At 41.3% G+C, this 27225-nt stretch overlaps 1 protein-coding gene across 2 annotated transcripts; it reads left to right on the plus strand.

The window, feature by feature from the left end:
- Positions 1–828: 828 nt before the first annotated feature.
- DIPK2A (divergent protein kinase domain 2A) lies at positions 829–27225 on the plus strand. 2 transcript variants are annotated; one of them, XM_050966039.1, is made up of 3 exons: positions 829–1611; positions 17960–18263; positions 24294–27225. In XM_050966039.1, exons 1-3 carry the CDS (start codon positions 958–960, stop codon positions 24623–24625), a joined length of 1290 nt encoding a protein of 429 aa, XP_050821996.1. In that variant the 5' UTR covers positions 829–957; the 3' UTR covers positions 24626–27225. The 2 variants fall into 2 exon arrangements, with proteins under 2 accessions (XP_050821996.1, XP_050821997.1); XM_050966040.1 differs by lacking the exon at positions 829–1611 and adding an exon at positions 1649–2357.

Consider the following 27225-nt stretch of genomic DNA (forward strand, 5'->3'; position numbering starts at 1 on the left):
AGGCATGAATTTGGTGTTCAGCAGCCAACCCCTGTGTGCGTGTGTCCGCGCGCCTGACATCAGCCGCACAGTGGCAGGTGTGAGCTATGCTAGCGACGTTAGCAACACACGCTTGCCATGTGCAGAACGTAGCGTTAATGTGCAATAGCCAGGAAAGTGTCTGGACACGGCTGATCTGGGCTAGATTCGGGGTGCAACAACCAGGCACCCCGCGTGCGCGAGACAAAGACACATACCGACGCAAGGCACTGTCGGGCACATACGAGCCCAGCCGGGCAGCCCCGTGCCGGGCACGTACGGGCAGCAGCAGCAGCACCACGTCCAGCGAAGTGTTTCCTCCCTCGGGCCTCAGTGCAGGGGCAGCCGCGCCAGGGACAGCCACCTGCCCACGGGGCCCTGCTGCCAGGCGGGCAAGGGGTAAGCACAACATGGCGGCTCACACTGCGCCCCGTCCGCCCCGAGCCGGTTCAGCCAGCGGCCCGACATAGGGGCCAGCCGCGCTCCTGCTTCTGCTTGCGATGGGGGACTACGCTCCCGCCCCTCCCCACCTGCCCGGCTCCACCTCAGCGCGCGCCTGCTCCCGCTCCACGCCCCCATCTCCCTCGAGCGCGCGCGCGCGCGCGCGCGCGACGGCCCCGCCTCTTTGCCAGGGGTAGGTGTGCACGCGCTCCCCCACCGCGGCAGAGAATGTGCGCGTGAGGCTCCACCCCTCGCACGGGGGGGAGGGAGGAGGCGCACTTGCGCTCCGCCCTGCGAGCGCGCGCGGCGGTGGCGTGGCTCCTCCCCGGGGCGGGGCGGTCCAGGCCGGCGGGCTCACGGCACCGCCCCCTCCCCCCTGCCGTCCCCCTCAGTAACTTGGCTGCCTTTTATCGGGCGAGCCGCGCGGCGGAGAGTTTGCTGGGGCCGGAGCTGCGTGCGAGTGCGGAGCGGCGGGGAGGGGGGCCCCGGTCCGGGACGATGCTGCGGCTGGTGTCGCTGAAGTTGGGGCGGCTGTACCGCTACGTGAAGCTGGCGGTGCTGGGCAGCCTGGCGGCGGCGCTGGTGCTGAACACGCACTCGCTGCTGGCCTCGTTGCAGCGCAACGAGCTGTCGGAGCGGCGCTTCCTGCAGCTCAATAAGTGCCCGGCCTGCTGGGGCACCAGCTGGTGCCGCAAGTTCCTCAACGGGCAGCTGCGGCTGGAGAGCTGGGGCCGCCTGCGCCTGCTCGACTTTCTCAATGTCAAGAACGTCTACTTCGCGCGCTACGGCGAGCCCCGCGAGGGCAGCCGCCGCGTTGTGCTCAAGCGCCTGGGCTCGGCGCAGGAGCTCGCCGACATCGACACCAAGATCTGCCGCCGCGCCACCGGCAGGGGCCGCTGCGACCTCCTGCAGGCCTTGCACGCCACCGAGTTCGCCAGCATCAACGGCGACGTGCGGCTGCTCACCCCCGACGTGGTGGAGGGCTGGTCGGACCTGGTGCACTGCCCCTCGCAGCGCCTGCTCGACCGCCTGGTCCGCCGCTACGCCGAGACCAAGGACTCGGGCAGCTTCCTGCTCCGCAACCTCAAGGACTCGGAGCGCATGCAGCTGCTCATCACGCTGGCCTTCAACCCGGAGCCGCTGGTGCTGCAGGTAACGCCCCACCCCCTCCGCGCAGGTACCGCGCCCCACCCGAGCTGCCCTCCCTCCTCCGCGCGCAGCGCTCCGGGGAGGGGGTGGGTGCGATGCTAATCTCCTCCCGCTGGCCCAGCCTAGAGACACAGGTCGGTGCCAGTCTAGTCACCCTGCTTGGTGCTGCAGGAGCGTGTCCCGTCTCCTTCCCCTCCTGTCCCTTGCCCAGCCCTGCTGCCAGGTAAGTGCCCGTCCACCCAAGCGCTGGCCTTGGCCGAGCATCGTCTGCGCCCCCTTTGTGGTCACGTTGCCAGCAGTGCCTTGGGTGGCTGCTTTGCGGAGGCGGGAGAGTAGAGCCGTGCGTGGCTTGAGCAGGGCAGATGGTGCAAACCCTCCTGGGAAACGTAGTCAAGGGAAGGCGCTAACACCACGCTTCATCTTCCCCAAACGCTCTCCCGAACAGCGAGCTGCGTTCCTAAAACTGCCTTGAAACGCCGGGGAAGGAGTCTGCTCTGCCCATGCTGAGCGACACTGGGCAGGGGCTGTGTTGGGTGTTTGGGTTATCTTCTCATTTAGCTCTTTCCCCGACTATTCTCCAGAAGGGACGCTCCGCTTTAGCGCCCCTCTCCCTTATTTTGTAATAGCTCTTTAGTGGCGGGGAAACATGAAGATTTCATTCTCTTTTCACTGCCCCGCCTCCGGTGGAAAGCTTTCTTCTATTCTTTGGCGATCATCTGAGAGAGTGAAGAGAAACAGCTACTCTGCAGGTAGCAGGCTTAGCAGCACTGTTGTCTACGTTTAAAAAAAAGAAGCGGGTAGTGGTATATTTATCTTTTTGTCTTGTTAGTAGATGGCTTTAATCCCAGGCCCATATCACGTTAATAATTTGAGAAGTCCTTAAAACTTTTGTCAGACAAATACCTTAGCTGATGAGTTTCTTGGGATCAGGTTTAGTATATGTGGATTGGGACATCTGTTCCTTTTTTATAAACTCTGTCATTGTTAGAGTCCATCTCAGTGTTTTATTAGTCTTTTAACTCTTCGCATAAGTACATCAAGCTCCTTTGTTACTGTTTGAAGTAAAACGTACATTTATTGCAATATATGACTATTTGTATCTGAACCGATCAGTGAGATAAAGCCTGATGGTAAAGCAGCACTCTAAATGACAGCTCTTTTTAACTGTTCTGTGCTTTAATTATATCTAAATAAGACTAGAGTTTTACATCCCTTCTCAACTTGGCTGACAAGAATGTACACTGTCTGTTTTGAGAAACTTTGATTTTGATCAGACATTAGATGCAAATTTGTGGAAAACTATTAATCTCTTGTTTGTAATACTAGTTATTTTATCTTGCATAAATGCTACTTACACTGAACAGTTGCTACCCCTTGTTTACATTAAGCTGTCAACACTATTGAGAACATTCTAAGTATGCATGTAGGAAGTTACTAGAGTTGAATTTTAGTCCAGTCATTTTTTTTTTTTCTAACCATTTTTGTCTTTTACTGTCCTTTGGTTTCACCTAATTAATACCTAAAGGGGAACTTTGTAAGTGTATTTTAATACAGTAAACACATTATCATAGAATTTCTATAATAAACCTCTGGCGTATTGCTAGATATTTGGCGAAAAAGCATCCAGTTGATTGTCAAATAGCTAGTGCTGTGGAGATTAACTTCCAGTAAATGTAAGCCAATCTCGACTATAGTCATTTCTAGAATGCTTAAGAAAAGACGCATTCATTTTAATTTATTTAGAGGTATCATGAACTTGAACTTGAAATGTAGTTACTTTTTTAATGGCTTATTTTTTTTTCGATCACCCGTTCAGTCCGCTTGGTGATTTCTCAGATTTTACAATTGACTTATTATATTTAAGATGAGTTTTCCCTTCCTCTTTCCTGTGGGGAAACACCTACACAGAAGGGAGCACACTGACAACATAGTAAAATGCATTAGACAGAGTGCTGTCAAATGCATCCAGCAAATAGACTTAGAAATTAAATAACTTTTTCCTCTGGCCTTTCAATTATAGTGTAAATGGTAACAGTAGTGTTAAAAATTGGGCAGAAGTGATCATTTTTAGTTGGTATCCATTTTTAACATATGGCTTTTGCTGTGAATGTAGATTGTGCTATACCAAGCCTACTCCTAAATGTTTTTGCAAATGTAAATAAAAGTTCAGTGTGAGTCTTAGTTTTGAAAGTTAGCACTACAAAGAAATGTGATACTTACACCACTTAGTACAGCTTTAAATGCTTCCTTACGCATTCCTATCACATTCCCATCAAATAATTTATTTTGAGTTTTGCAGATTTTAGGAAAGGTGAAGTAACTTTCTGCATGACTGAACCAATTAGACTTAAATGTATCAGCATTTTAATGGCAGTTATTCTGGAAAATGCTTGCAGATCAAGTTTAAAATAATGAAATATCTCAACACTTACACATAGGTAGCCACACTAAAAATAGTAACTTGAGATTTCTGGATAAGTTCTGTATTGGAGGTTTCTATAAATGATGTGGCCTGTTAATCATGAGATACTCACTCTGTAAAAATCCACATGACAAGAGTGAGTAGAGTAGGCATAGATTTACTAAGATTTTTTTCCCCTCCCAGTTGCCTGGATTTTACTCTAAAGGAAACAAGCTTTCCGGTTTTGATTACTTTATAGTGCTAGAATTCAGTAACTTGTACAATTCTATAACTTTGTTTTTGCTTTTAAAAGCAACTTTCCAGAGAGAAACTGTCCTGAGGACAGAAACCAGTGAATGTGGAATAGTGTGAAAACAAATCTTTCCATATGTCCTGTTGATCTTATTTACTGATGACAACTTGACCTTTTCTGTGAATTAGATAGTAATATGTATGTGTTGTAACTGAATTTTCTCTTTCGAATTATGATTAGAGGATGGATGGAGATGGTAACTTAGCTAGCTGAATTCATGTGTTTTACCCAGTATTGTGTAGATAAATTTAACCATGTGGAATACTAAAGTTACAGTGTCAGAACGTATCTGAGCAATTAAACATGACATGCTGCCCACAAAAAGCACACATTGCCTTTAATTCAGCATATGTTGTTGGCCATCTCTTTAACTTGATCTGAGAAGAGGAAAAATAATTCTGTTTTGTGGAGGATTTTGATATTTGAAACAGTTTTGTTATCATTTGGAACACCCTCCCTGCCCCCCAACATTTTCAAATTGTTTCTGAAAGGGAATGGAGTACTGGCTCTGGGAAATCTATCTGGCAGACAGCTGTGGAGCTGCTGACTTTTGGAACAGCAGGCTGCTGAAGAGCTGGAACCTCAGAGCTTAGAAGCCATTACTTGCAAGGCTTCCAGCTGCCCATCATACCACCTGGTAAAGTGCATAGGAAATGGGATTCTGGGAGCTAGGATTTGAGGGCAGCCTGCCTGGTGAGCTGTTGGAGAGCTTAGGAGCTGGGACTCCCAGGGCTTCCAGATTTTCAGCTTCTGGTCAGTCTGTCAGGCTGGCTGGCAAGATGCTTCCATTGGAACTCTATCTGTGTTTGATGGCAGCTTTGTCAAAATTGAACTGTCTCTGCAACATGTTTCGAATTCTATGAATTGGCATTCTCCATCAGAAAACAGTCTGTTAGAGGAATTCTGTCCAGTTTTAGTTTCAGCAGTATTGAAAGTTCATAAAATTAGATCTTTGGGAAATCTTGTTGAAGTTGGATGCTCTTTCAAATCATAAATAAGAAGCTACGTCAGTCACTCTAACTTGGAACGTAACAAATGTTTTTATATTAACTTTTTTTGAGTTAACTAGACTTCACATCTAGCTTTCACTTCACTCTTTTCAATGTTAATAAGTGCAGTTATCAGAAGAATATTAACTGGGGAAAAATATAGATAAGAATTTCTGTTTTCTCTATCATGAAACTTGTACTGTGACAGCAGCATGTAGGAGATCCTTCTTACTTTGTAAGAAGTAAAGTTGTGCTGCTTTCAGATTTGTTGAAAGGTTTGGAGGTTTTTATTTTATAAAGCTAAAATATTCAGTACTTGTTTTGATTACAGTGGGTAAGGAAGGAGTGGGAATTGGAGATTTGTTCTCAGAATTTTCTCTTCTTGGATGATTCTCCCGGTTGTAAATAAAAACTTTGAAGTGATTAACAATAGTAATCAATGTTAGCTGTTTGTTGCCAGCCAGTACAAAGGAAGACTCTACCAAATGGTGTTCTGTGGGCTATCCCCTGAAAAACTCTCTCTGCTTAATTTTAATATGCACAAAAAGCATATTCCATCTTCAGGTGGAGGAAATGCTTTCAGTTTCAGATCTGTGCCTTACTGATCTGCGCTTTTTCATTAACTTACAGCTGTAACTATATATAAACGTTTAGGCACTGAACTTAGATTTATAATGGAAAAGGTGACTTTAATCATCTACTAAATCTAGTGACTTAGGGATTATGAAACTTTTTATCAGAGACTGGAAGCTTAGCTGGAAGCCTATTTGGCATATGGATTACTCCTAAAGTGGCAGTGCTTATGAAGCGCATACTGTCCCAATTGACTGACAGCTTTTGCTTTAGTGAGTTTGAAGGTTCTACTTTACCCTTCAGTTAAGCATGGTACACTTCTGTACAAGTCATAGAAGTTAAGGAAACACAACTTACGTAATTTAATTATTGAGGTCTAGTGTGAAAATACTAATGTTTTTTGCAGTAGCAGGATTTTACTTAATCCTTATTAGTACATCTTAAACAAGCTTTTGTAGACTGACTCTATTTTTGATTCACTCGTTCATGCTAATCTTTATAGTACAACAAATTGCAGGACACCTGCATATGGTTTGGTACAGTTTCACATCTCTTCTGAATACCAAAACAGTATTATCAGCTTCACTGACTCTTCCATAATATGTTCTGTGTTTAAACAATAAGAAAGGATTTATCTGGTTAGAAGTTGCATGTTTCATCCACTTATGTGGCAGGTTGAAGAAAAAATTTTAGACTCTCAAAATATAAACTTTATTGATAACACTTTCATAAATATTTTTTACATCTCCAACTAAAAAATTTTTACTTGTCTATTTTGTTTAAAAACAAAACAGCCCTTGCTTGAAATACATAGGCAAGCATTTTAATAAATAGTAGTTTTATAGCTGAAACTGATATTTTAACATACATTTTATATAAATGTTTATTTCTTTCCGGTCTAAGACTAAGATTGTAAATTGAGTTTCATTTCTGTGTGGCAACAAAAACAATTCTAGTTATTGCCACACAGTTTTTAGTGACAGGTGTTTGTTTAGTACAACCTTTTATCTACAAACAGCTACATAGTGACATGAAACACTGAACTCATTTTCAAAAATTGATGGGCTGCTTTTTTTTACCTGTATGAATATCTGCACTCTGCCTCTACACAAATAAATCTTCTTTTTATTCCTTTAGTCAGGATGTCAAAATAATTTTGACTTAATCTGTTTGCTAGCAGGCATTTTGGTTGTCTAACTGGAAAACTTGTGGCTTTCTCAGTTTTAGGCTATAGCCTAAAACTGGCAGGTAAACTAACCCTATGTCTACAATATCTCCTATTTTGGCAAAACTTATATTGCTCAGGGGTATGAATATTCTATCCCCCTGAGCGATGTAAGTTACACTGACATAACCACTCGTTTGCACAGCACTATGTCACTGAGAGAGCTTCTTTCACCAACATAGCTTATGCCACTTGTGGGAGTGTTTTCTATGCCAGGTGGAGAGCTCTCTCCTGTTGGCATAGAGTGTCTTTTAACATATGCACTGCAGTGGTGCAGTGCTGTAATGGTGCAGCTGTACTGGTACAGCTGTGCCTCTGCAGCTATGTAAGTGTAGACATGCCCTACAATAAAAATTGTTGCTGCTGTGAGTGTCTACAGATATTTGTTTGTATTTTGCTTGTTCTGAACAAATACTAAGATTGCTTGTTTTTTTTATTTTAATAGTTTTTAGTGTCAGTCTGTTGGCCTCTTTTTTTTTTTCTGTTTAGTTTAGTCTTAGCCTTAATATAAATTAAAATGATACTGTTACAACCAGATAAGACTGAGTCAGAACAGAGGGTATCTAACTTGTTTCAAACTCAAATGAAAATTGATTCCAAAATATTATGGGTGGTAATTGTCAGGCTTGCAATCTAGAGCTGATCAGTGCTGTCTTAAATCCTAAATATGGATCTCATCCACGTACCCTTACAATGCAGAGCTTCTTGCAGAATGGGAGCATATCACTATATCCATGGAACTTTGTCGTAGGCACCCTATCAAATGGGTGTGTGGAGTAGATAACCTGAGGGAGAGTCTCTGCTTGGGCCATTCATTCATACCTTTATCAAGTGATTTAATGTGCTTTGTTGCATATGGGGCAGGGAGGGCTTATTTGGGCAGGCTTTTGGGAAAAAGTCACAATATCAGTGTTTTTTGTTTTGTTTTGTTTTTAAAATAAAAAGTACCATCTTGAAAGGCTAATGTCTTGATGGTTAAAGCTTTGTTAAACAGGCATACATACTTATGTGTGGAATTGATGTTTTTGGATTGGAGTTGATGTTTTTGTGCCAATCATTGATATATGCACTCCTTTTCTTCCTCATCTAGTAACTCTGTAAAGTGATTCAAGAGACTGTCCATTTTTACACTGCTGTATAGGCAGAATCCAAGCATGGAAGCTAAGTAAGTGGAGATTGGTGAATCTGGCATTTATTTCTTCTGTGGCAGCTTCAGGCACATACATTTACCTCTAAAGACCCCAAAACACGTACCACTGAGTTTAACTTACGTAAGAATAACTTTCAGACGTAAGAATCAGGATTGTTTTTCATTGCTCCGAGTTTCATCCATGGTATCTTCTAGCTTTTGCAAAATTTGAAATGAGATCTTCTCCTTGAAAAGCAAGAGACTTTGTCCACAGATTTGCTTTTCTTGATATCCTTAAGAACCTTGGATTCTAGTGGCCCCTGACTTACCGGTAGTTTCTGTAGAGAAGCCATGTACTATGCTATGTTTTTGTGTCAGTGAAATTATACCAACATAGCTTCCTCATTGCAAGCGACAAGTGCTCCAAGGTCAGTGCAACGCTGTGATGCCACCTACATAGGGCTTATGGCAAAGTTGCAATGGAGTACTTGATTTCTGTTCCTGAAGGGGATAGACAAAACCGCACTGTATTGTAGATTACACTTGGGTGAGGTAAATTACATGAAATAAATAACTACACCTTTTCTGGACTAACATAGTATTTATTTACCTTATCAAAAAATAAGTATTCTTTTATAGTCTCTTCTTTTTTAAAATAGTGCTTGAAAGTGAGTTTCCCACTGCTATTAAGAAGTGTGATTAGGAACATTTAAATTGTTAGGTGGAATGTCTTGGATGTCAGCTGGAATAATGGAAATGAGTTGTTCCAGCAGGTTAACTGACTCAATCTTTTTTTTATCAGTTGACTGTTATACATATCTTCACTCATAGAATGAGAATTTCTTTACAGGTGGAAAAATACTAATATATTCTCTTACGCTATATATTGCCTTAATTCTAATTTTTGTTAGTGACTCTGTATTAAAAATGAACCTGTTAAAGAGCTGATTAAACACTTTTTTCTCTGGTCTGCTATCGTGACTGAGTGTAAAATGTGCGCTAGCAAGTGTCTCAAAGTTGCACACTTTATAACCAAGTAGCTGTTTTTGAGCTGTGGGCAGAAGAGCTTTTTAGATTCATGCTAACCCTATTTTGTTTAGCTGCAGATCTGACAGTAAGCTTGCTTTCAAACCTATATAAATATTTAATTATATAGGTGCACCTAATACTAATAATTCAAGCATTTGTTCAGAACTGTGCTATTTATAGTTCAGTAGGTAAAGAATTTAGCAACCTTTTTATTTTAGCTTTTGTTTCTAACAGTAGCTAAACATGTGCAATGGGAATCTTATTTTATTATTTGTATGCATTTTTTGGCTTTTAAAACAATACAAAGTGAGATTTGTTTTCTTGTTGTAGCAGATATAATAATTTCTTTATGCAAATATTTTCAAAAGGTAATGAAGTACCAAAAGTTACACCTCTGCTTAAAAAGAGGACAAATCGTCACTCCAGTTAACAATTCTTGTCAAAAATCACAGTGAATCTAAAACTGCTGAATATGACACTCGTACATATTTTTTTAAATACCCTTCTTGTGCTACTGATTTGGGTAATAAAGTGTAGATGTGGCTATTACATGCCAGTTGGAAAGGAGCCAGAAGCAGAGAGCTTGTTTGTACATGTGCAGATGTTGGCAGGAGTCCCTCTACTCTTCTTGTCAGAAGATCGTTTTGTTGCCACAAAGATATAAATATCTGTTTTACAATATGATGTGTGGTTATGTTTGAAAGATTCACTTTTTAAATACACCAAGCCAGTACTAGAATCTCTTGCATGAGGCACTGATCGTGCTGAACCTCATAGTAAGTATGTGTAGGGTTTGAAAACCAGTTTGATGCTATGGCTAAGAGAACTAAAGTGATCCTTGGATGTATAAGCAGGGGAATCTAGAATAGGAGTAGGGAGGAGGTATTGCCTCTCTCTCTCTCTCTCTCTCTCTCTCTCTCTCTCTCTCTCTCTCTATGGTATTAATAAAACCATTATTAGAATTCTGTGTCAGCTTTTCTTTATAAAACATTGAGTATGGGGCTGAACTCATGGCTAAAGTGCAAACTCTCTTAGAACCTTTTCAATGATTACACAATGATAAAATGTCTTGTACTTAGTGAAAATCTATTAAAATCATTTAAATTGTGTAAATTAGAATTGAACACAAACTGCTAAAATTTCTTTTTTGTTAAATATGAGTAAATTCAGGTTAAGAACAGTGACTGCAGTAGAGTGCAGATCCAGATGCATTAGAGTGGGACTGGAGAAATTTACCATGTGTGTATACAATCCAAATGTTGACTGTAAAAGATTAAGGATGGACTAGCTTAGCAGTGAGATTCAGGGGCAACCTCTTAGTAAGTAGCACAGGGGCCAGCCCCTGCTTCTCTTATCTGAGCTACTGGGAAAGGGAGAGTGTCCCAAGATTCTTACATATGCTGACCCAGGACTAAACTATTGGCTCTTTTATGGATGTCTGTGGTAGGTATACTATGAATTTGTAGCTCCACGATCCCCACCGCTGCTGGAAGGGAGAAGGAGCTGTCTCCCCTCTTTGAGAGCCTCCTGGCAGCTGCAGTGTTGTGAGGTATCCCTTGCGTTAATCCTCCCCCGGCTCTTTTTCAGTATAGTTGAGGTGGAGTGGGAGGAGGAGCAGGGCCTGTCCTGTGAATAATTAGCTCCACCTTCCTGCTGTAACAGCAGACTGATTCTTGGTATTTACTGTGATCCAGAGTTAAAGCAGCAATGACATTGGCCAGAGACTTTTGTTAACTTCATTTTCGTGGTGTTTAGCAAAAGCAGGAACGGCAACAAATGTTAAAATGTCTATAAAATCAAGAAGACAGCACTGCATTGGTTTACGCTTCCTTCACATTTAGGAAGGCTACCTTCCCAATCATAAGTCTAGAACCTAAAAGGGCTTAAATTTTGCAGGCATTAATGTCTTAAACCCTCTAATCCAGCAATTTTCTTGCCATCAGTTAGTGGATGATTGGATTTCTCAAGCCTTGAATCAATATAACTGGCCCTTTCACACAAGTAGAATCTTAATTTTGCCCTGTAATGATGTCATGAAATAATAATACCTAGCCCTTACAGTGTTGCATCTGTAGAGTCAAAGGTGCTTTTATAAAGGATGTAGGTATCCTATCCAAATTTTATAAATGAGGATATAGAAGCACAGAGGTAAAGTAAATTACCTAAGGTTACGCAGCAGACCATTGGCAGAGTCAAGTTTCCAGAGTCCTAGTCCAGTGCTATTTGCAGTAAGCCACCCTTCCTATCTAACAGCTATGGATGCCCTTCAAAGAAATCCAGACATGATACAGTATGGAAATACAGCTAAGACATCCAGGCAACTTTAACTTTAGCCTGTAGTGATGCTGTGTAGTGATAATGATTATATTTAAGACACTTCAGTGTTTGTAGTCCTAGATTAGAGGAAACTGGTGTTATTTTTTTTAATTTAATTTTATTTTTTTAACCATTTAAAAGAGATGTACTCTTAGTCTTTACTTCATTTCAACATAGATGTTTTTGTTTGGGAATTTCCTTAGTTTTTTAACGATTAAATTAATGTAGGACACTAATCAAGAAACCCAGAGAATATGCAACTATGCAATATTTTTTTATGATTTGAAGATACACTGTATCAACAATATATATTTTTTAATTGTAAGAATAAATTCACCAGTACACCAAAGCAGCCAGATTACACCAGCCAGCCAAGCTGTGTTTGCTGCTGCTTTGCACTGCAAACCAGTTCAAGCACACTTGTTAAATTAACCCTTAATTTTTAATTATTGGCTTGGAGGACTATTAGTGAGACATGCTCTGTAAAGTGGGGTTCAGATAAATTTCTGAATCCCAGTGTAGAGGCAGAATGGAGGCTAGTTGTTAGTGTACTTTCAATCTTATAATGGCACCACTTAAGAGTTACCTGAGCCTATCTGTAACTTTTATAATAGCAGTTATATGCAATAGATAACTTAATTATTTGATTTTTGTCAAATTTAGCCAGTACACAAGAGATTTCAAACTATATGGAAAGTTTGAAGAGTCTGTGGTGTTCTGTTCAGGACAAATTAAAAATTGAAGATTTCTAGATTTCTTAAAGACCCAGGGTTTAATTTTAATTTAAACTAATGGATTTACTTGTAAATTCAAAGAAAACCTATTCTTTACTCAAAATTAGTCCTGTAATTTGGGGGGGGGGGGGGGGGTTAGGGGAAGGGTATTCTGTTCTTATAGAAAGGAAACAAAGGTTGAATCCCTGTTTAAGTGGTCCATGACTCGGGCTTCTAGACACTATGGTAATATAAATATTGATGATGATAATATGGCATTTAGTCTTAAGTGAGTCAAGATTAGAGTCTCCATAAGGATCTAAAAATCCTTAGGTATAGTAAACAAAAACTATTTATTGACAGTTCTGGTTGCATCAGGATGCACCCTATTCACCCAGAACCTAAAAACATGGAAATAAGTGAAGTTGTGCATTCCTTTACACATACATATTGACTACAGGGCTGTCAGTAACGTACTCCATAAGGCTTCCCTCTCTAATAGATACCAAAAAGGAACTTGTATCCTCGCTGCATCAAACTTGCACTCAAAACATGAAACTTGAACAGTGATCTCATGCTTTAATATTGACATATCTCTCATATTCAAGTTGAGTTAATTTAGGAAACATATTACTTTTTGGCATGCATTTGAAGGTGGAAGTGAAAACATAGAGTATGAGTGTGCCTGTAATGCTATTGATAACAATATGAAGCTGAAAAGACTGCCCAAGTCTTTTATCTTAATTTTAATATTTCCATGCTTTTCAGGCATTGAGTGGATAGGCTTCATCCTGGTGCAACTCTGTCACTAAATCTAATCTTTATTTGATAATTTCCTAGTTTTTATTTTTATTTTGTTTTCATGGACTTCGATAGATAAGCAAAGGTGCTCCTACTGCTTGGGAGTTACAGGAAGAAACTAATGCTGAAGTTGCTTCTAACTGTGCTGACGATCCTTAAGGGAAAGAGAGGTTGTGATGTGTTTCAAAAAGGCTATGTATATGCTGCAGCTTGTCAGTATTAGTTATGTCACTATTGGGCGTGAATAACCCACTCCTTAAGCAACATAAGTTGCACCAACCTAAATGCCAGTGTGGACAGTGCTATGTTGGCGGGAAAGCTACCACTGCTCATGGGGGTTGGAGTAATTAAAGGCATGTCTACACTTACAGTGCTGCAGCTGTATTGGTACAGTTGCGCCGTTGCAGCGCACGTGGTGAAGACACTATGCCAACGGGAGAGAGCTCTCCTGCTCACATAGTGCTGTCTATACCAGTGCTTAGGTCCATGTAATGTACATCTCTCAAGGGTGACTTATTCATACACCTGAGGGACATACATTTTGTTGACATAAGTGGTAGTGTAGACATAGCCTCAGTTGATGGAAGAGCTGTCTCCCATTGGCTTACAGTAACTCCTCACTTAACATCAGCCTGGTTAACATTGTTTTATTGATCAGTTAGAGAACATGCTCCTTTAAAGTTGTCATTTGGCAGTTGCCTGCTTTGTCCACTGCTTGCAGGAAAAGCAGCCTGTTGGAGCTAGCTGGTGGGGGCTTGGAACCAAGGTGGGCCTGCAAGCACCCTATCAGCTCCCCTAAGTTCCTTGTGCGGCAGCCTCCCAGCAGGCTATCAATTGCCTGTCAGTTCAGCTGTCCCTCCTCCCACTGCTGTGTGCTGCTCCTGCCCTCTGCCTTGGAACTGCTACTGGGAGCCTCCTGCCTGCTGTGGGGTGGGGAGGTGAGAGGGAAGGGGAAGAGGGCTGCTAATGTCATGGTTTCCCCTTGCACCTATATCTCATCTCCACAGAGCAGGGAAGGGAGCGGGGGCGGGGTGACACAACAGGGCTCAGGATGGAAGGAGCTTGCTGGTAGCAGCTGTTGTCTCAACTTGTTGATCTATTTAAATAGATCAATGTACTTGGAGTGGTCAGCACTCGCACTCTCACATGGTGTGTGTGTCTGTCTCTCTCTCTCTCTCTCTCTCTCTCTGCCATGCTGTGCCTCCTCCCTCCATTCGTGCTGCCTTGTAGAGCGTGAGGCTACATTAACAATGTGTTAACCCTTGAGGGCTCAGCTGAGTGCTAGTTCATCATTTAGCAGCAAGGCATTCCCTGGTAAATATCCCACTTGCTGACTTCACCACCTCAACCAACCTTCACAATCATCATTGCTGTGTACAGTATTAAATTGTTTAAAACTTTGTGTGTGTAGAGAATTTTTTCGCCAGACAAAAGATATTCCCTGGAACCAACCCCCCCCCTCCCAATTTACATTAATTCTTATGGGGAAATTGGATTCACTTAATATCGTTTGACTTACAGTAGCATTTATATACTCGTTCATAAGCCCTATTTTTTTAATAAAAAAGGAAGCAGCAGGGAAGGGGGTCGGCTTATGAACAGGTATAGAGAGGGAGAGGTAGGACACGGCCCCTCCCCCCAACAGAGGGAGCAAGGAGAGGCAGCACAGCCAATAGAACCAGAAGGGAAGAGGTAGGGTCAGAGTCTCTCCGCATCTAGCCACACTGCTCTCCCCCCAGCCTCCAAAGCAGCTGCAGCCATGCCGCTCGGCCCCGCCCCCCAGAGCAGGCTGCGGCCACGCTGCCCAGCCCGCTGCAGCTCCAGCCAGACTAGAGACATCCTCCCCTGGCCCTCCCCAGATAAGGTGGGAAGGGATGGGATGAGAGTGTGGGGGTCCTGGGCTAGGGGTGGGGTCATGTGGGGGGTGGTCACAGGGGTTACTCCCCTGACCCACAGCTTCTTCCCCCCCCCCCCCAAAAAAAAAGTCTCCACCAGTTGCTGTCTCGGCCCGTCAGGGTAAGCAGCTGGCGCTGGGACGCTTGAGGTAAACAAGCCGTCTCAGCCCACCAGCAGCTTATCCTGATGGCCCAGGAGCCAAAGTGTGCTGACCCCTGAATTATAGGGTTGGCTTATAAACGGGTCATAAAATTTTTCCCTTTTTACTTCTCCATTTTGGGGGGAGGGGGTTGGCTTGTAAATGAACCGACTTATGTTCAAGTATATATGGCAACTACAATGTTAAGCGAGGAGTTACTGTAACTACGCCCCTGTAAGCTCTGTAGCGTTGCCATAAACTTTATCCCCATTTTAAAGTTACTGGAAGTAAGTATGCTAAGAGCAACCCTTCATATTTAGTACTGATGACATAAACTGTTAGCTGGAGGGAACATCTAAAGAAGTCTGTTACTTGCTTCCTGAAACACTCTGTAGCTTCTCATGGACCTCTGGATACAACCAGGACAAGTTGCAGCAACTGACTTCATGTGTGCATTACCCCAGCAGGTCTTCGTATTGTTTCCCCTTCCTCGGGGTGCTTTATCCCTGCCAGGATGAAGCATATCTCTCAGCTTTCAACTGAGAAGGTGGGATACCTGTGAGTGTGACAGCTGCCATCTTGGCCAACACTAAGCCAAGGACAACCAGTGACCTCCAAAGCTAAAGGCATCACTCTTTACAGCTTGTCTTAAAGAGACAGCTCTCACTTCAAGAGCCTATCAGATTTGCATCTTCTTTGGATTGGACATTGGGAGTGTGTGTGTGCACATAACACATACTCTGACTAATAGATTATACAAGCAAACATTGTTCCTAATGGCTGAAATGTGAAATGTGTATTTTGGTGATTTCTTCCCATAGTTAAGTTAAAACAAATATTTTGAGGTCTTCCATATATGAATCTCATGTATTTTCCCTGCCATAGGTCAATCACCTTCAGACCCGTAGCATAGACCTTTGGCAGCTCAAAAAGCAAAGTAATTGCAAGACCCTTGTATGGCTGGCTGCTGAAGGAGGACTTGGCATTCACTTTCCTAGTGGGAAACCTTTGCAGTAGATTATATTAAAATCCAGGATTCCTGATCACCATCCCTGACTCTGAGGAATGTGTTTTATAGTGGTTAGAGAGAGACTAAGCAGACTGTTTTGTGTCACTCTGAAAGGCATCTTGATGCAGTGGATAAGATTGGGGTTTGTCATGTTAGAGGCCCGGGTTCTCTGCCTGAAATGACTGTGTAAGCTCTCTGATAACTTACTTTAAATGAGGTGGGGGCTGGGACAAGTATCCAGCAGCTCCTCCCTGAGTGTCTTTGGGTTTGGATTCATGGCTTGAACTATTTAAGAAGAGAAGTGAATTGCGTTGGAATATGAGCTTGAGGAAGAGCTGGAGTTCAGAGAACTATCTCATTGACTGGTACACCACCTCCTCCCCTGAACTGGGTGGTGGTGGTGGCTGTGCTGTGCTGGATTTCAGAGACTTTTACAAAAGAAAGGTTTAAAGTTCCTATTAAACGGAAATCAGTAATACAATGCAACTTTAGATGCTGCTGCATAATAGTTCCATTCAAGGAAACTGATGTTTTTATCACTATCTGGTGACGTAGTTATGGTAGAGGTGCTAGAGGTATATTAGCACTTGCAACTAATATTTTAGAACTAGTCAAATTTTGACTGGAATGTGCTTATTCTCAGTGAGTGCGAGGTCTATAATTCAGTTTCTGACCTTTAATATTAATTTTGGATTTTCTTGATGCCTCGTATTCAGTTCTTCTTTGCAAAAGTGTTAAGTAGCTCATCTTGGTCTTGTGGATTTTCGGATATTTTTAGTTGCATGAAATATACCCAAACATGCACACATTGTTTAACAACTTTTTTATTGTTTTCAGTATGCTCTTACTACCTAGACCGGGGTAGGCAACCTATAGCACGCGTGCCGTAGGCAAGCTGATTTTCGGTGGCACTCACACTGCCCGGGTCCTGGCTAGTGGTCCAGAGGGCTCTGCATTTTAATTTAATTTTAAATGAAGCTTCTTAAACATTTTAAAAACTTGTATTTACTTTACATAAAACAGTAGTTATATATTATAGACTTATAGAAAGAGACCTTCTAAAAACATGTAAATGTATTACTGGCACGCGAAACCTTAAATTTGAGTGAATAAATGAGGACTCGGCACACCACTTCTGAAAGTTTGCCATCCCCTGACCTAGACAGTTGTTGTTTTCTTGAGAGCCTGTTCTACACAATACTATCTATATTACTATTTCCATTTTAAAAATCTGCATACATTGAAATAAACTAAGATGGAGGATTAAGGGAAAATGGAAGAACAGAACATCCTACATTTTGTTGTATACTAAAATATTGGTTAATTTTTTTTCTGTAAGGTCCTCAAGGAAGACCAACAAGAATCCTATCAGATTTGGAAGAAACAAAAGGGAAAGCAGAAGAGAGGAAGTCTAATTAATAAGAGGAACTTAATGTATATACAACACAAAGCAAATAGTTCATAAGCTTCTATTTAAAGACCTGGGTTACAGAACAAAGTAATGTTATCAGAAAATATGATCACATTTAGTGCCATAGCAGGAGTCACAGTATATAAAACACCAAAGGCAAAAGATAATCAATTCTGACATAGGAAAATATGCATACAAAAGCTAGATGCTAGTTTTAGAAATAGTATATGTAGGTATTCTTAATGGTATCAAAATGCAAAAATGTGTTCTGGTAAGCGTAATCACCTGTTGTAAATATGAGTCTCAATAGTCTTCAATCTTGCACACATTTCAGCCTGTTAAAATATATTGGTGTTCCTCTGTTTACTCACTACTAACAAAAAAACAAAAAATCTGTTCATATACAGAGTTTTCCATCTGATGAGGGCTGGCCATTTGCAAAGTACCTGGGAGCATGTGGAAGAATGGTGGCCGTCAACTATGTTGGAGAAGAATTGTGGAGTTACTTCAATGCACCATGGGAAAAACGAGTGGACCTGGCCTGGCAGTTAATGGAAATAGCAGAACAACTGACAAACAATGACTTTGAATTTGCACTCTACCTCCTTGATGTCAGCTTTGACAACTTTGCAGTTGGTCCTAGAGATGGGAAAGTTATCATTGTAGATGCAGAAAATGTTCTGGTGGCAGACAAAAGATTAATCAAACAGAGTAAGTTCTTCCTCTCATGTCCATCTTGCTTCATGTTTTACAATTTGTCTTAAAAGGATATGAAGCTGTTGTGAGTTTCTGAAACAGGAGCTTCAATTACTACACTATTTGGAGAATTAGCTAAATAACAAAACTATAGAACTTTCACATACTTGTAGAAATCAAAATTAACAGATGCTCAGGTATATACAAGAATCACTTGAATCCTATATTGCTTGTATTCCTGTTGTACAAATACACAAAGTGTGTGTGTGGGGGGCAAAATTACTTGATACCTGCTAATCATGCTTAAAAGTAGTTGTTGCAATCTTTTTTTAGTGGGGTACGTCTGCACTATGGGATTAGTCCGATTTTACATAAACCAGTTTTGTAAAACAGATTGTATAAAGTCGAGTGCACGCGGCCACACTAAGCACATTAATTCGGCGGTGTGCGTCAATGGTCCGAGGCTAGCATCGATTTCCGGAGCGTTGCACTGTGGGTAGCTATTCCGTAGCTATCCCATAGTTCCCGCAGTCTCCCTCGCCGCTTGGAATTCTGGGTTAAGATCCCAGTGCCTGGTGGGGCAAAAATCATTGTCGTGGGTGGTTCTGGGTAAATATCGGCACTCATTCCTTCCTCTGGGAAAACAACGGCAAACAATCATTTTGCACCCTTTTTCCCTGGATTGCCCTGGCAGACGCCAAAGCACAGCAACCATGGAGCTCGTTCAGCTTTTTTTTTTTTTTTTTTACTGTCACCGTATGTGTACTGGATGCCGCTAACAGAGGCGTTACTGCAGCACTACACAGCAGCATTCGTTTGCTTTTGCATGATAGCAGAGACGGTTATCAGTCGTTCTGTACCGTCTGCTGTTATCATGGGTGCCCCTGGCTGAGGTTGGCTGGGGGCGCAAAGGCAAAAATAGGAATGACTCCCCGAGTCAATCCCTCCTTTATGGTTTCTAAAAATAGTCAGTCCTGCCTAGAATATGGGGCAAGCGTACTAGAGAACCAGTGTATCAGAGAGCACAGCTGCTCCGTGTCAGATCCCGCAGAAATGATGATCTGCATGCCATTCACAGGGGGATGCCCCTGCAACAACCCCACCCGTTGCTTCCCTCCTCCCCCAACCTTCCTGGGCTACCGTGGCAGTGTCTCCCCCCCCCATTTGTGTCATGAAGTTATAAAGAATGCAGGAATAAGAAACAGTGACTTGTTAGTGAGATAAAATGAGGGGGAGGCAGCTTCCCAGTGCTATGACAGTCCAGGCAGGACATTAAGCGGTGCAGGGGAGAGGAGCCCAGCATCCCGCTGCTATGATAGTGCAGGCAGTACAGAATCTTTTCTTTACACGGGAAAGGGAGGGGGCTGATGGAGCTCAGCCCCCAGTTGCTATGAGGAGGACGGTTACCAGCCGTTCTGTACCATCTACTGGGAATGACCGGGAATCATTCCTATTTTTACCCAGGCACCCCTAGCCAGCCTCACCTGAGGCCAGCCAGGAGCACTCACAGGCTGATGGTGACGACGGATAGCAGTCATATTGTACCGTCTGCCACCGGGGAGAGGAGAAGAGCGGATACTGCTCTTCACTGCTGCAGCATCGTGTCTACCTCCAGCATTCAGTAGACATAGGGTGACACTGAAAAAAGTAAAGAAACAATTTCTTTCCCTTTTCTTTCACGTGGTGGCGGGAGGGAGTAAATTGACGAGCTATACCCTGAACCACGCCAGATAATGTGTTTGTACCTACAGGCACTGGGAGCTCAGCCAAAAATGCAAATAGTTTTCGGAAATTGCTGTGGACTGTGGGATAGCTGGAGTCCTCAGTACCCTCTCCCTCCCTCCATGAGCATCCATTTGATTCTTTGGCTTTCCATTACGCTTGTCACGCAGCACCGTGTAGCCTGGAGATTTTTTTCAAATCCTTTGGCATTTCGTCTTCTGTAACAGAGCTCTGATAGAACAGATTTGTCTCCTCGTACAGCGATCAGATCCCGTATCTCCTGTACGGTCCATGCTGGAGCTCTTTTTGGATTTGGGACTGCATCGCCACCCGTGCTGATCAGAGCTCCACGCTGGGCAAACAGGAAATGTAATTCAAAAGTTCGCGGGGCTTTTCCTGTTTACCTGGCCACTGCATCCGAGTTCAGATTGCTGTCCAGAGTGGTCACAGTGGTGCACTGTGGGATACCGCCCGGAGGCCAATACCGTTGATTTGCGGCCACACTAACCTTAATCTGATACGGTAATACCGATTTTAGCGCTACTCCTCTCGTTGGGGAGGAGTACAGAAACCGATTTAAAGAGCCCTTTATATCGATATAAAGGGCCTTGTAGTGCAGATGGGTGCACTGTTAAATTGGTTTAACGCTGCTAAAATCGGTTTAAACGCATAGTGTAGACCAGGCCTGGGTCAAAGTGGCTTCACTCCACCTTTTCCCTATAATGTTGTTTTTCCTGTGTTTCAAACTTTCTTTTCCTTCAGTCTCAAGTCATGTGCTTTTTTCCCATTGTTGCATTCTTTACTTGATTCAGCAAAGCTTCTCCCCTTTTATTTATATATAATGTAACATCTGAATTGGGGTTACTTCTGCACTGTTCTTGGTGACGCTTGGGGTGGAGCAAACTGGTTCCATCCCTCAGCTACTGAGTGAAGGACAGTGCTGGGATTCCAGTTATCCCTTGACTTATAACAGCCTCCAGCTAATAGGTATCTAACTTGATATCCTTTCCTTCCAATAACTCTCCAATAGCTATAATGAAGAAGGAACGTTCTATTTCAATTTCTTGGTTCCTCTGGCTTTCCCATCCTGAGCCTCCAGGCTGCTGTGAGGATAGAAGCCGTTGCTATTCTACCCCTCACCAATCTTCTGGCTGCTATGAGAGAGGATGTCTGTCCTACCATTGTTCCAGACTGTCTTTTGGCCCTCATTTCCCGTAAATAGTGTCAGTGACTACCTCTGCTGAACTCAGAACTTAACCAAGCAGCAGCCAAGAAAAATTGACAGAATCTCTTCAGTAACACTCTGATGCAGAGTTCTGAATAGCAAGAGTGAAAATTTGTCCATCTTTTGCAAGCTGCAGAAACTCAAGGTAGCAATAGAGGCATTGGAATAGTCAGGCTGTAGACTTAGACAGCATTACATTGGTTTATAATTTCTTCAACTGAATAGGTTAATTTTACGAGTCTAAGGACTGGAATCCTTTAAAATAAAAACTTAAATTCTACAGGAGTTCATAGCAGTAGCCCTGTTTGCCTGGGATGTGTGGATTTTCAAACTTTGCAAATACAATTAATATCACTGAATTTCTAGACTACATTTTCCACTCTGTGCAGTCTTTCAATATAAAGCAATATTTTCTTTTTAATAACACTAACTAGTCCATATTTCTCATAATGTATTTAGATCAAATCTCAGCAGGAGATGCCAATAAATCCTTTTCAATATGTTGGATATCCTGCAGTTTCAGTACTGACTCCACAAACTCAGACGTGCGCACACATGGTGGTTTTTTTTTTTGTTTGTTTTTTTTTTTTCCCCTCTCCCAAGCCCAGTAATGTTTAAGTGTAGGGAAATATATTGGAAACTTCATGTCTCACTTTGTTAATAAGGTGTCTAGTTTTCCTTTTTGGAAAATTGGGACAGTAAAGAAGTTTTTATATTTATACTTTTGAGGTGACAGTAAGTGTCTACATTTTAAGGCTGGCCCAATTAGTGTTTGGGGTTGCTGCCATAGCAAATCCATACATGGGGTCCATAATCTATTTGTTTGTAGGCCCCCAATCCAATTACTTTAGTATATGAATGTCTACTCTTATTTTTCTGTTCACCTCTCAAATTTGAGGTAATTTAATTAGCTAAATTTGAATCAATTTTTTCAGAATCTATTTTTTCTTATCTTTTGAGTCTAACTTTCATTTCATAATGACTTCAGTGTTTTTATCACAGCCATCCCTTGGCCTTTAGTAGCTTGCTGTCAGAACAACAGTGTAAGTGCACTATAAATGTAAACTAACTATTAGACCAGAGAGTGCTTTCCAATAACACTGGTTTGTCTTCTGTGTACATCAGGCAATACAGGTGCTTAAGGGCTCCAAAAGAGGGGAGACACAGTTGATTCCCCCTCTAATAAGAGGAATTGTCTCAAACCAGGCAATAGTTTGTAGCTTCCAGGGGGAAGCTTGGTCCTATATCAGTTCTTCCAGGAAACTCTGAGGGAGCTGCTGTATCCTACTGAATCTTGAATCGTTCAAGGCAGCTATTTCCCATTTGTAATCAAGGTAATTATTTTTGTCAGAGGCAAACTTTCTGTTAGACTGAAGTCTCTAGAGAAGGAAGGTTGCCAGGATACTGTTGCAACACTCGTCAGGAGTTCTGCTATGTATACCTGAGCAAAGTGTCGAAAGTTTGATTTCTCCTATTTGTTTACTCTTTATCACTTAATGCACCTACACAAACTCTGGATGACTTTCTGGATTTCACTTTTTTTTTAAGTTAGCTCTAAGCAGAAAAAAATTAACAGCTATCTAGGGAGGAGGAGTCAGGTCACTTTTTTCTTCAGATATAAATGATTTGTGGGGGATGAAATCAAGGCTTAGCTACAACATAAAAATTTATAATTAAGCACCCTTTTATATCTGCAATATTTTGGGTTTCCAGTGAAGTTCTAAAGGGTCTATATAGTTAAAATATAGTACTTAGGGGAGAGAGTCATCAGTGTGTCTTTTTTGTCTTTTTTTTATGGGAAACTAGATTCCGTAGAGTAATTATAACATCCTGCTGTTCACTGCCTGATGCCTTTTAGCATTTCTAATGATCCTTAAGTTATCATTACTTTATAAATTCCACTTAATATTTAGAGTTTAACTTGTAGTTTTGTACTTATAGAAATGCTAATAAGGTACGTCTAAGGACTCTTGAAATGCAGGTTACAGCTAAAAATTTTATGTGCAAAAAAGGTTTCCTTACAAAAATTTAGCTAGCAATTAACTAGAAAAGTTGAGGGATAATGGCTTAAATATTTGTATGACATCAGGCAGAGACTTAACTTGGACGTCCCACATCCTTAGGGGATGCCTTAACCATGAGGCTATAAATCGTCACTGGAGCAGTGACTTTGACTTTAATTAGTTTTGAGACCTAGAGCAGCTTCAAGCGGAGAGATTGAGGCCCATACCCAAATATCCTATAGCCCAGTGGCTAAGGCACCCTCCTGTAATGTGAGGGCTGATCTATGCTGGTGGGGGTTGATCTAAGATATTCAACTTTAGCTACACTATTCATGTTGCTGAAGTCAAAGTATCTTAGTTTGACTTACCTGGTTGTCCTCAGAGTGGTGAGTTGACTGCCATGGCTCCCCTGTCGATACTGCTTACTCCTCCTGCCCAGGTGGAGTATGGGCGTTGATTTATGGATCAATTTATTGCATCTAGACGAGATGCGATAAATCGATCCCCGATAGATCGATTACTACCCGCCGATCCGGTGGGTAGTATAGACATACTGTTTGAGAGCAAGTTCAAATCTCTTCTGCACATCATGTTCAACTCTCCTTCTGCTGAATTTCCCACATTTCAGATCAGCATCCTAAGCACTGGGCTAAAAGTTATAAGGAGGGCGCTGCCAGCTCACTTCTCTTCATGCTGTTTTGTGAATCTCATCCTCCTTTGCTTTTGTTAAAATAAAATACCCAAAACTGAAATAAAAAAATTGAGTTGGGTTAAAACTGTTTTGTTTTGACATTTCTATTCTTTAGTTTGGTCATAATTGTGAATGATTTTAGGTCTATTGACATTTCTATTCTTTAGTTTGGTCATAATTGTGAATGATTTTAGGTCTACTGAAACTATGTTCTTTTTGGCAAATAAACTTTTATTATTATTATTATTAATAATAATAATAATAATAATAATATTATTATTTTTTTTTGCTCCTGACTCTAGTTACTGGTTTCCTTTAAACTAAGCCGTTAGTCATATTTTGGTATGAAAGGTACTGCTTTTCTTCCATCTCACCCATGATATTTTGCCATCTTTGTTTTACAGATAAACCTGAAAACTGGGATGTATGGTACGAGAGCAAGTTTGATGACTGTGATAAAGAAGCTTGCTTGTCCTTCTCAAAAGAGATTCTTTGTGCTCGTGCCACAGTGGACCACAATTACTATGCTATTTGTCAGAACCTTTTGTCCAGACATGCCACCTGGCGTGGCACTTCTGGAGGACTACTTCATGACCCTCCAGCTGAAATTGCCAAAGATGGCCGACTTGAGGCCTTGCTGGATGAGTGTGCCAACCCAAAGAAGCGATATGGTAGATTCCAAGCTGCAAAAGAACTACGTGAATATCTTGCACAATTAAGTAATAATGTGAGGTAGTTCATGGTGAACTAATCACCTTTTTGTAACACTGGCTAAAACACTATCGCAAAGACACATGGAAAAATGAGGTTTTGAACTCACATATTCAAGAGAGAAACTTTTTTTAAAAAAAATTAAACTATCTGATCAATTATATAAATGCCATAAAATGTTATGGTGTTTAGAGGATGGTCCTCTGTAAACAGACAAGGTACTTATCTAATTAAAACTTGAGCTACTATTGACTGTTCTCCCTGATTGCCTCAGGAGTGAGTCAGATGAGATAAGACTGTGATAGCTTAATTGACAGCTTGTCTGTCAAGGGGTACTTTACATAAAACTGCATTAGTATCACAATTTTGTGAAACTGATGCTTTTACTTGGAAAGTCAAATTAGACTGATGGCCTGTTTTAAAGGCTTTTTTCCGGATGTCATTGTCTCATTTTTGTGTTCAAACATCTTACTGAAATGGCATTTACATACATGCAGGTAAATCTAGTTGTCTGTTGCATTGTTTCAGATTTAACAAGTTTTATTTAATACTGTGCAGTATATTACTATGAGTGCGGGATTCCCATGTTTACTGTCTAATCTAAGTTCTTACCACTGTATCTTACTGTGTGTATTACATTTTTAAAAAGGATATCGTCAAAAAGCAGACTCAACTGTCATATGAACCGTAATACATTCATATTTGATTTTTGTAGTTCTGGTGTTGCAGGTATCACTTGATGATGTAGTTACTGTACAAAACTTCAACCTTCCATGCAAGTATGTACACATAGCTATTCAACAGGGAATCGTTTGTGTGAGCAAACAGTCATTTTTAACTTGAGGGGAAAATATAGGAAAAATCAGTAGGAATTGAGGGTAGGTTAAAAATAAGATCGCTAGTCCAGTGTAGTAAAGCATAAACCAAAGAAAATGGTTGTGTATCAGTCCCTAGACTAGTCCTAAAGCAAAACCATGTACTGTAGTAATACTAATCCATTGTGAAAATTCAGATTTCAGTGGGACCTTAGTTACTCTTTGAGAAACTTTAAGCTACTAGGTAGTGCTTGAGGAAAATCCAGATTTAAACTTAAGAAAATGCCTAGCAGGCTAGCATTTGTTCTGTATCATTCCCAATTCTGCTGAATTCACAATGTAAAGAATTTTACTGAATGTTTATCCATCGGTTTAGTCGTTAAACTGACTATGCCATGTTCTTGCTAGAGACCTTGCCTTGAAATAAGTTTTACTATTTGAATTGCAGTAAAAATGGTCCCTTTAATGGTTAGTGTAAACCTGAGATTGATGTTTTATGCAAATTTTTATTTATGGGAGCAATCACTACCAAAATGATTTACTTTCTTGGAAGATTTTTTGGTTTTGATTTTGTTTATACAATAGCTACTGTAGTGTTTCGTTTACCTGAAGTGTCATAAAATTTGACTCCCAAGCAAATACTTGTAGGATATTTATGGGTGGTTTTTTTGCCTGCAGCAGTAACAAACGGAAAAAAGTAATAGTTGTAAATTAACTAAAACCATGATATTAAACAATTTGGAATGAGCAGGGTATGCGCAACCATTCATGACAGTCAGCATGGCTATCATATACTACTGCAAAGAGAGAGGGGAATTGCTGCTATACCAAAATTGCTGTAGGAACAGGGTGAAAGGAAAAAGCAAATTGTAATTCAATACTGATTGGTTCTTCTTTCTCAAAGCTGGGGAGTGCGGTTGGGGGACGTACCGCTATATAAAAATGCAAAAATTTTCTCACTTGTTAGATGAGTGTATTAATGACTGTTTTGCACAGCTCTAGATTTTTCACTTTGAATCCATTTTGCATATGTAGTCATACTTTACTGCAGCTCACTTGTCTTAATTTTGTTTTCAGAAGCTAATATGACACTTACAGCTTTTATTTTCCTGTTTGCTGTTTTGCTGTTGGAAGACCGTTTTACCAGTTGTGCTGCAACCTCTTTCCCTTCAGATATGAGTCTTTAAATAGGCTTCACACTACTTTTTTGTCAAAATACACTTATTTGCAGAAAATGCATTGAAAATTTGAGATTAAATAACACTAGCTGCCACGCAAGTCTTGTTGTATCAGTGATGTTGATTTTTAAACACCCTGCACATTATCTGATTTAGTTGTTTGATTGTTAAATGGTAATCGAAAACACTGCCAGCTCTGATTAGTACTTGAGGTAGTTTTGTAACTACCAAATGTCCCTGGTTAGACTTGGTTTAAGGGTTATAGTTCCCTCTCAAATATATTGAGAAAGCTGATTCGGAAACGAATCTAGAATTAGGAAAAAAAAAACCTACAGGGAAAACACTTACGTGGAAAGCAATAAAGTTTGTTCAATTTGCACCTATCAGATATTTATTGTACAATGACAATTTATATTTTGAGTCATTGCCCATTAATATTGATGAACTCTTGGTGAAATATTTTTGAATGAGACATTTGGGGTTTGTATGTGCATATTAAAATTGTCTTTTGTACTGTAAGTTACTGTTTAATTGGAATATTTTATCAAAATTGTCTTCCTGTGCCTTCATATTACACAAAGTTGTTTCTACAACTTTGAATGATATTAATAAAGAGTACTTTAAGAATCTTA

This window comes from Gopherus flavomarginatus, chromosome 8 (assembly GCF_025201925.1).
Source record: "Gopherus flavomarginatus isolate rGopFla2 chromosome 8, rGopFla2.mat.asm, whole genome shotgun sequence".
In the NCBI taxonomy this organism is placed as follows: Eukaryota; Metazoa; Chordata; order Testudines; family Testudinidae; genus Gopherus; species Gopherus flavomarginatus.

Coding starts and splice junctions, on each gene's coding strand:
- DIPK2A (XM_050966039.1), top strand. CDS start 958: ATGCTGCGGCTGGTGTCGCTGAAGTTGGGGCGGCTGTACCGCTACGTG. Junction 1,612..17,959: donor CGGAGCCGCTGGTGCTGCAG/GTAACGCCCCAC, acceptor GTTCATATACAG/AGTTTTCCATCTGATGAGGG. Junction 18,264..24,293: donor CAAAAGATTAATCAAACAGA/GTAAGTTCTTCC, acceptor TTTGTTTTACAG/ATAAACCTGAAAACTGGGAT.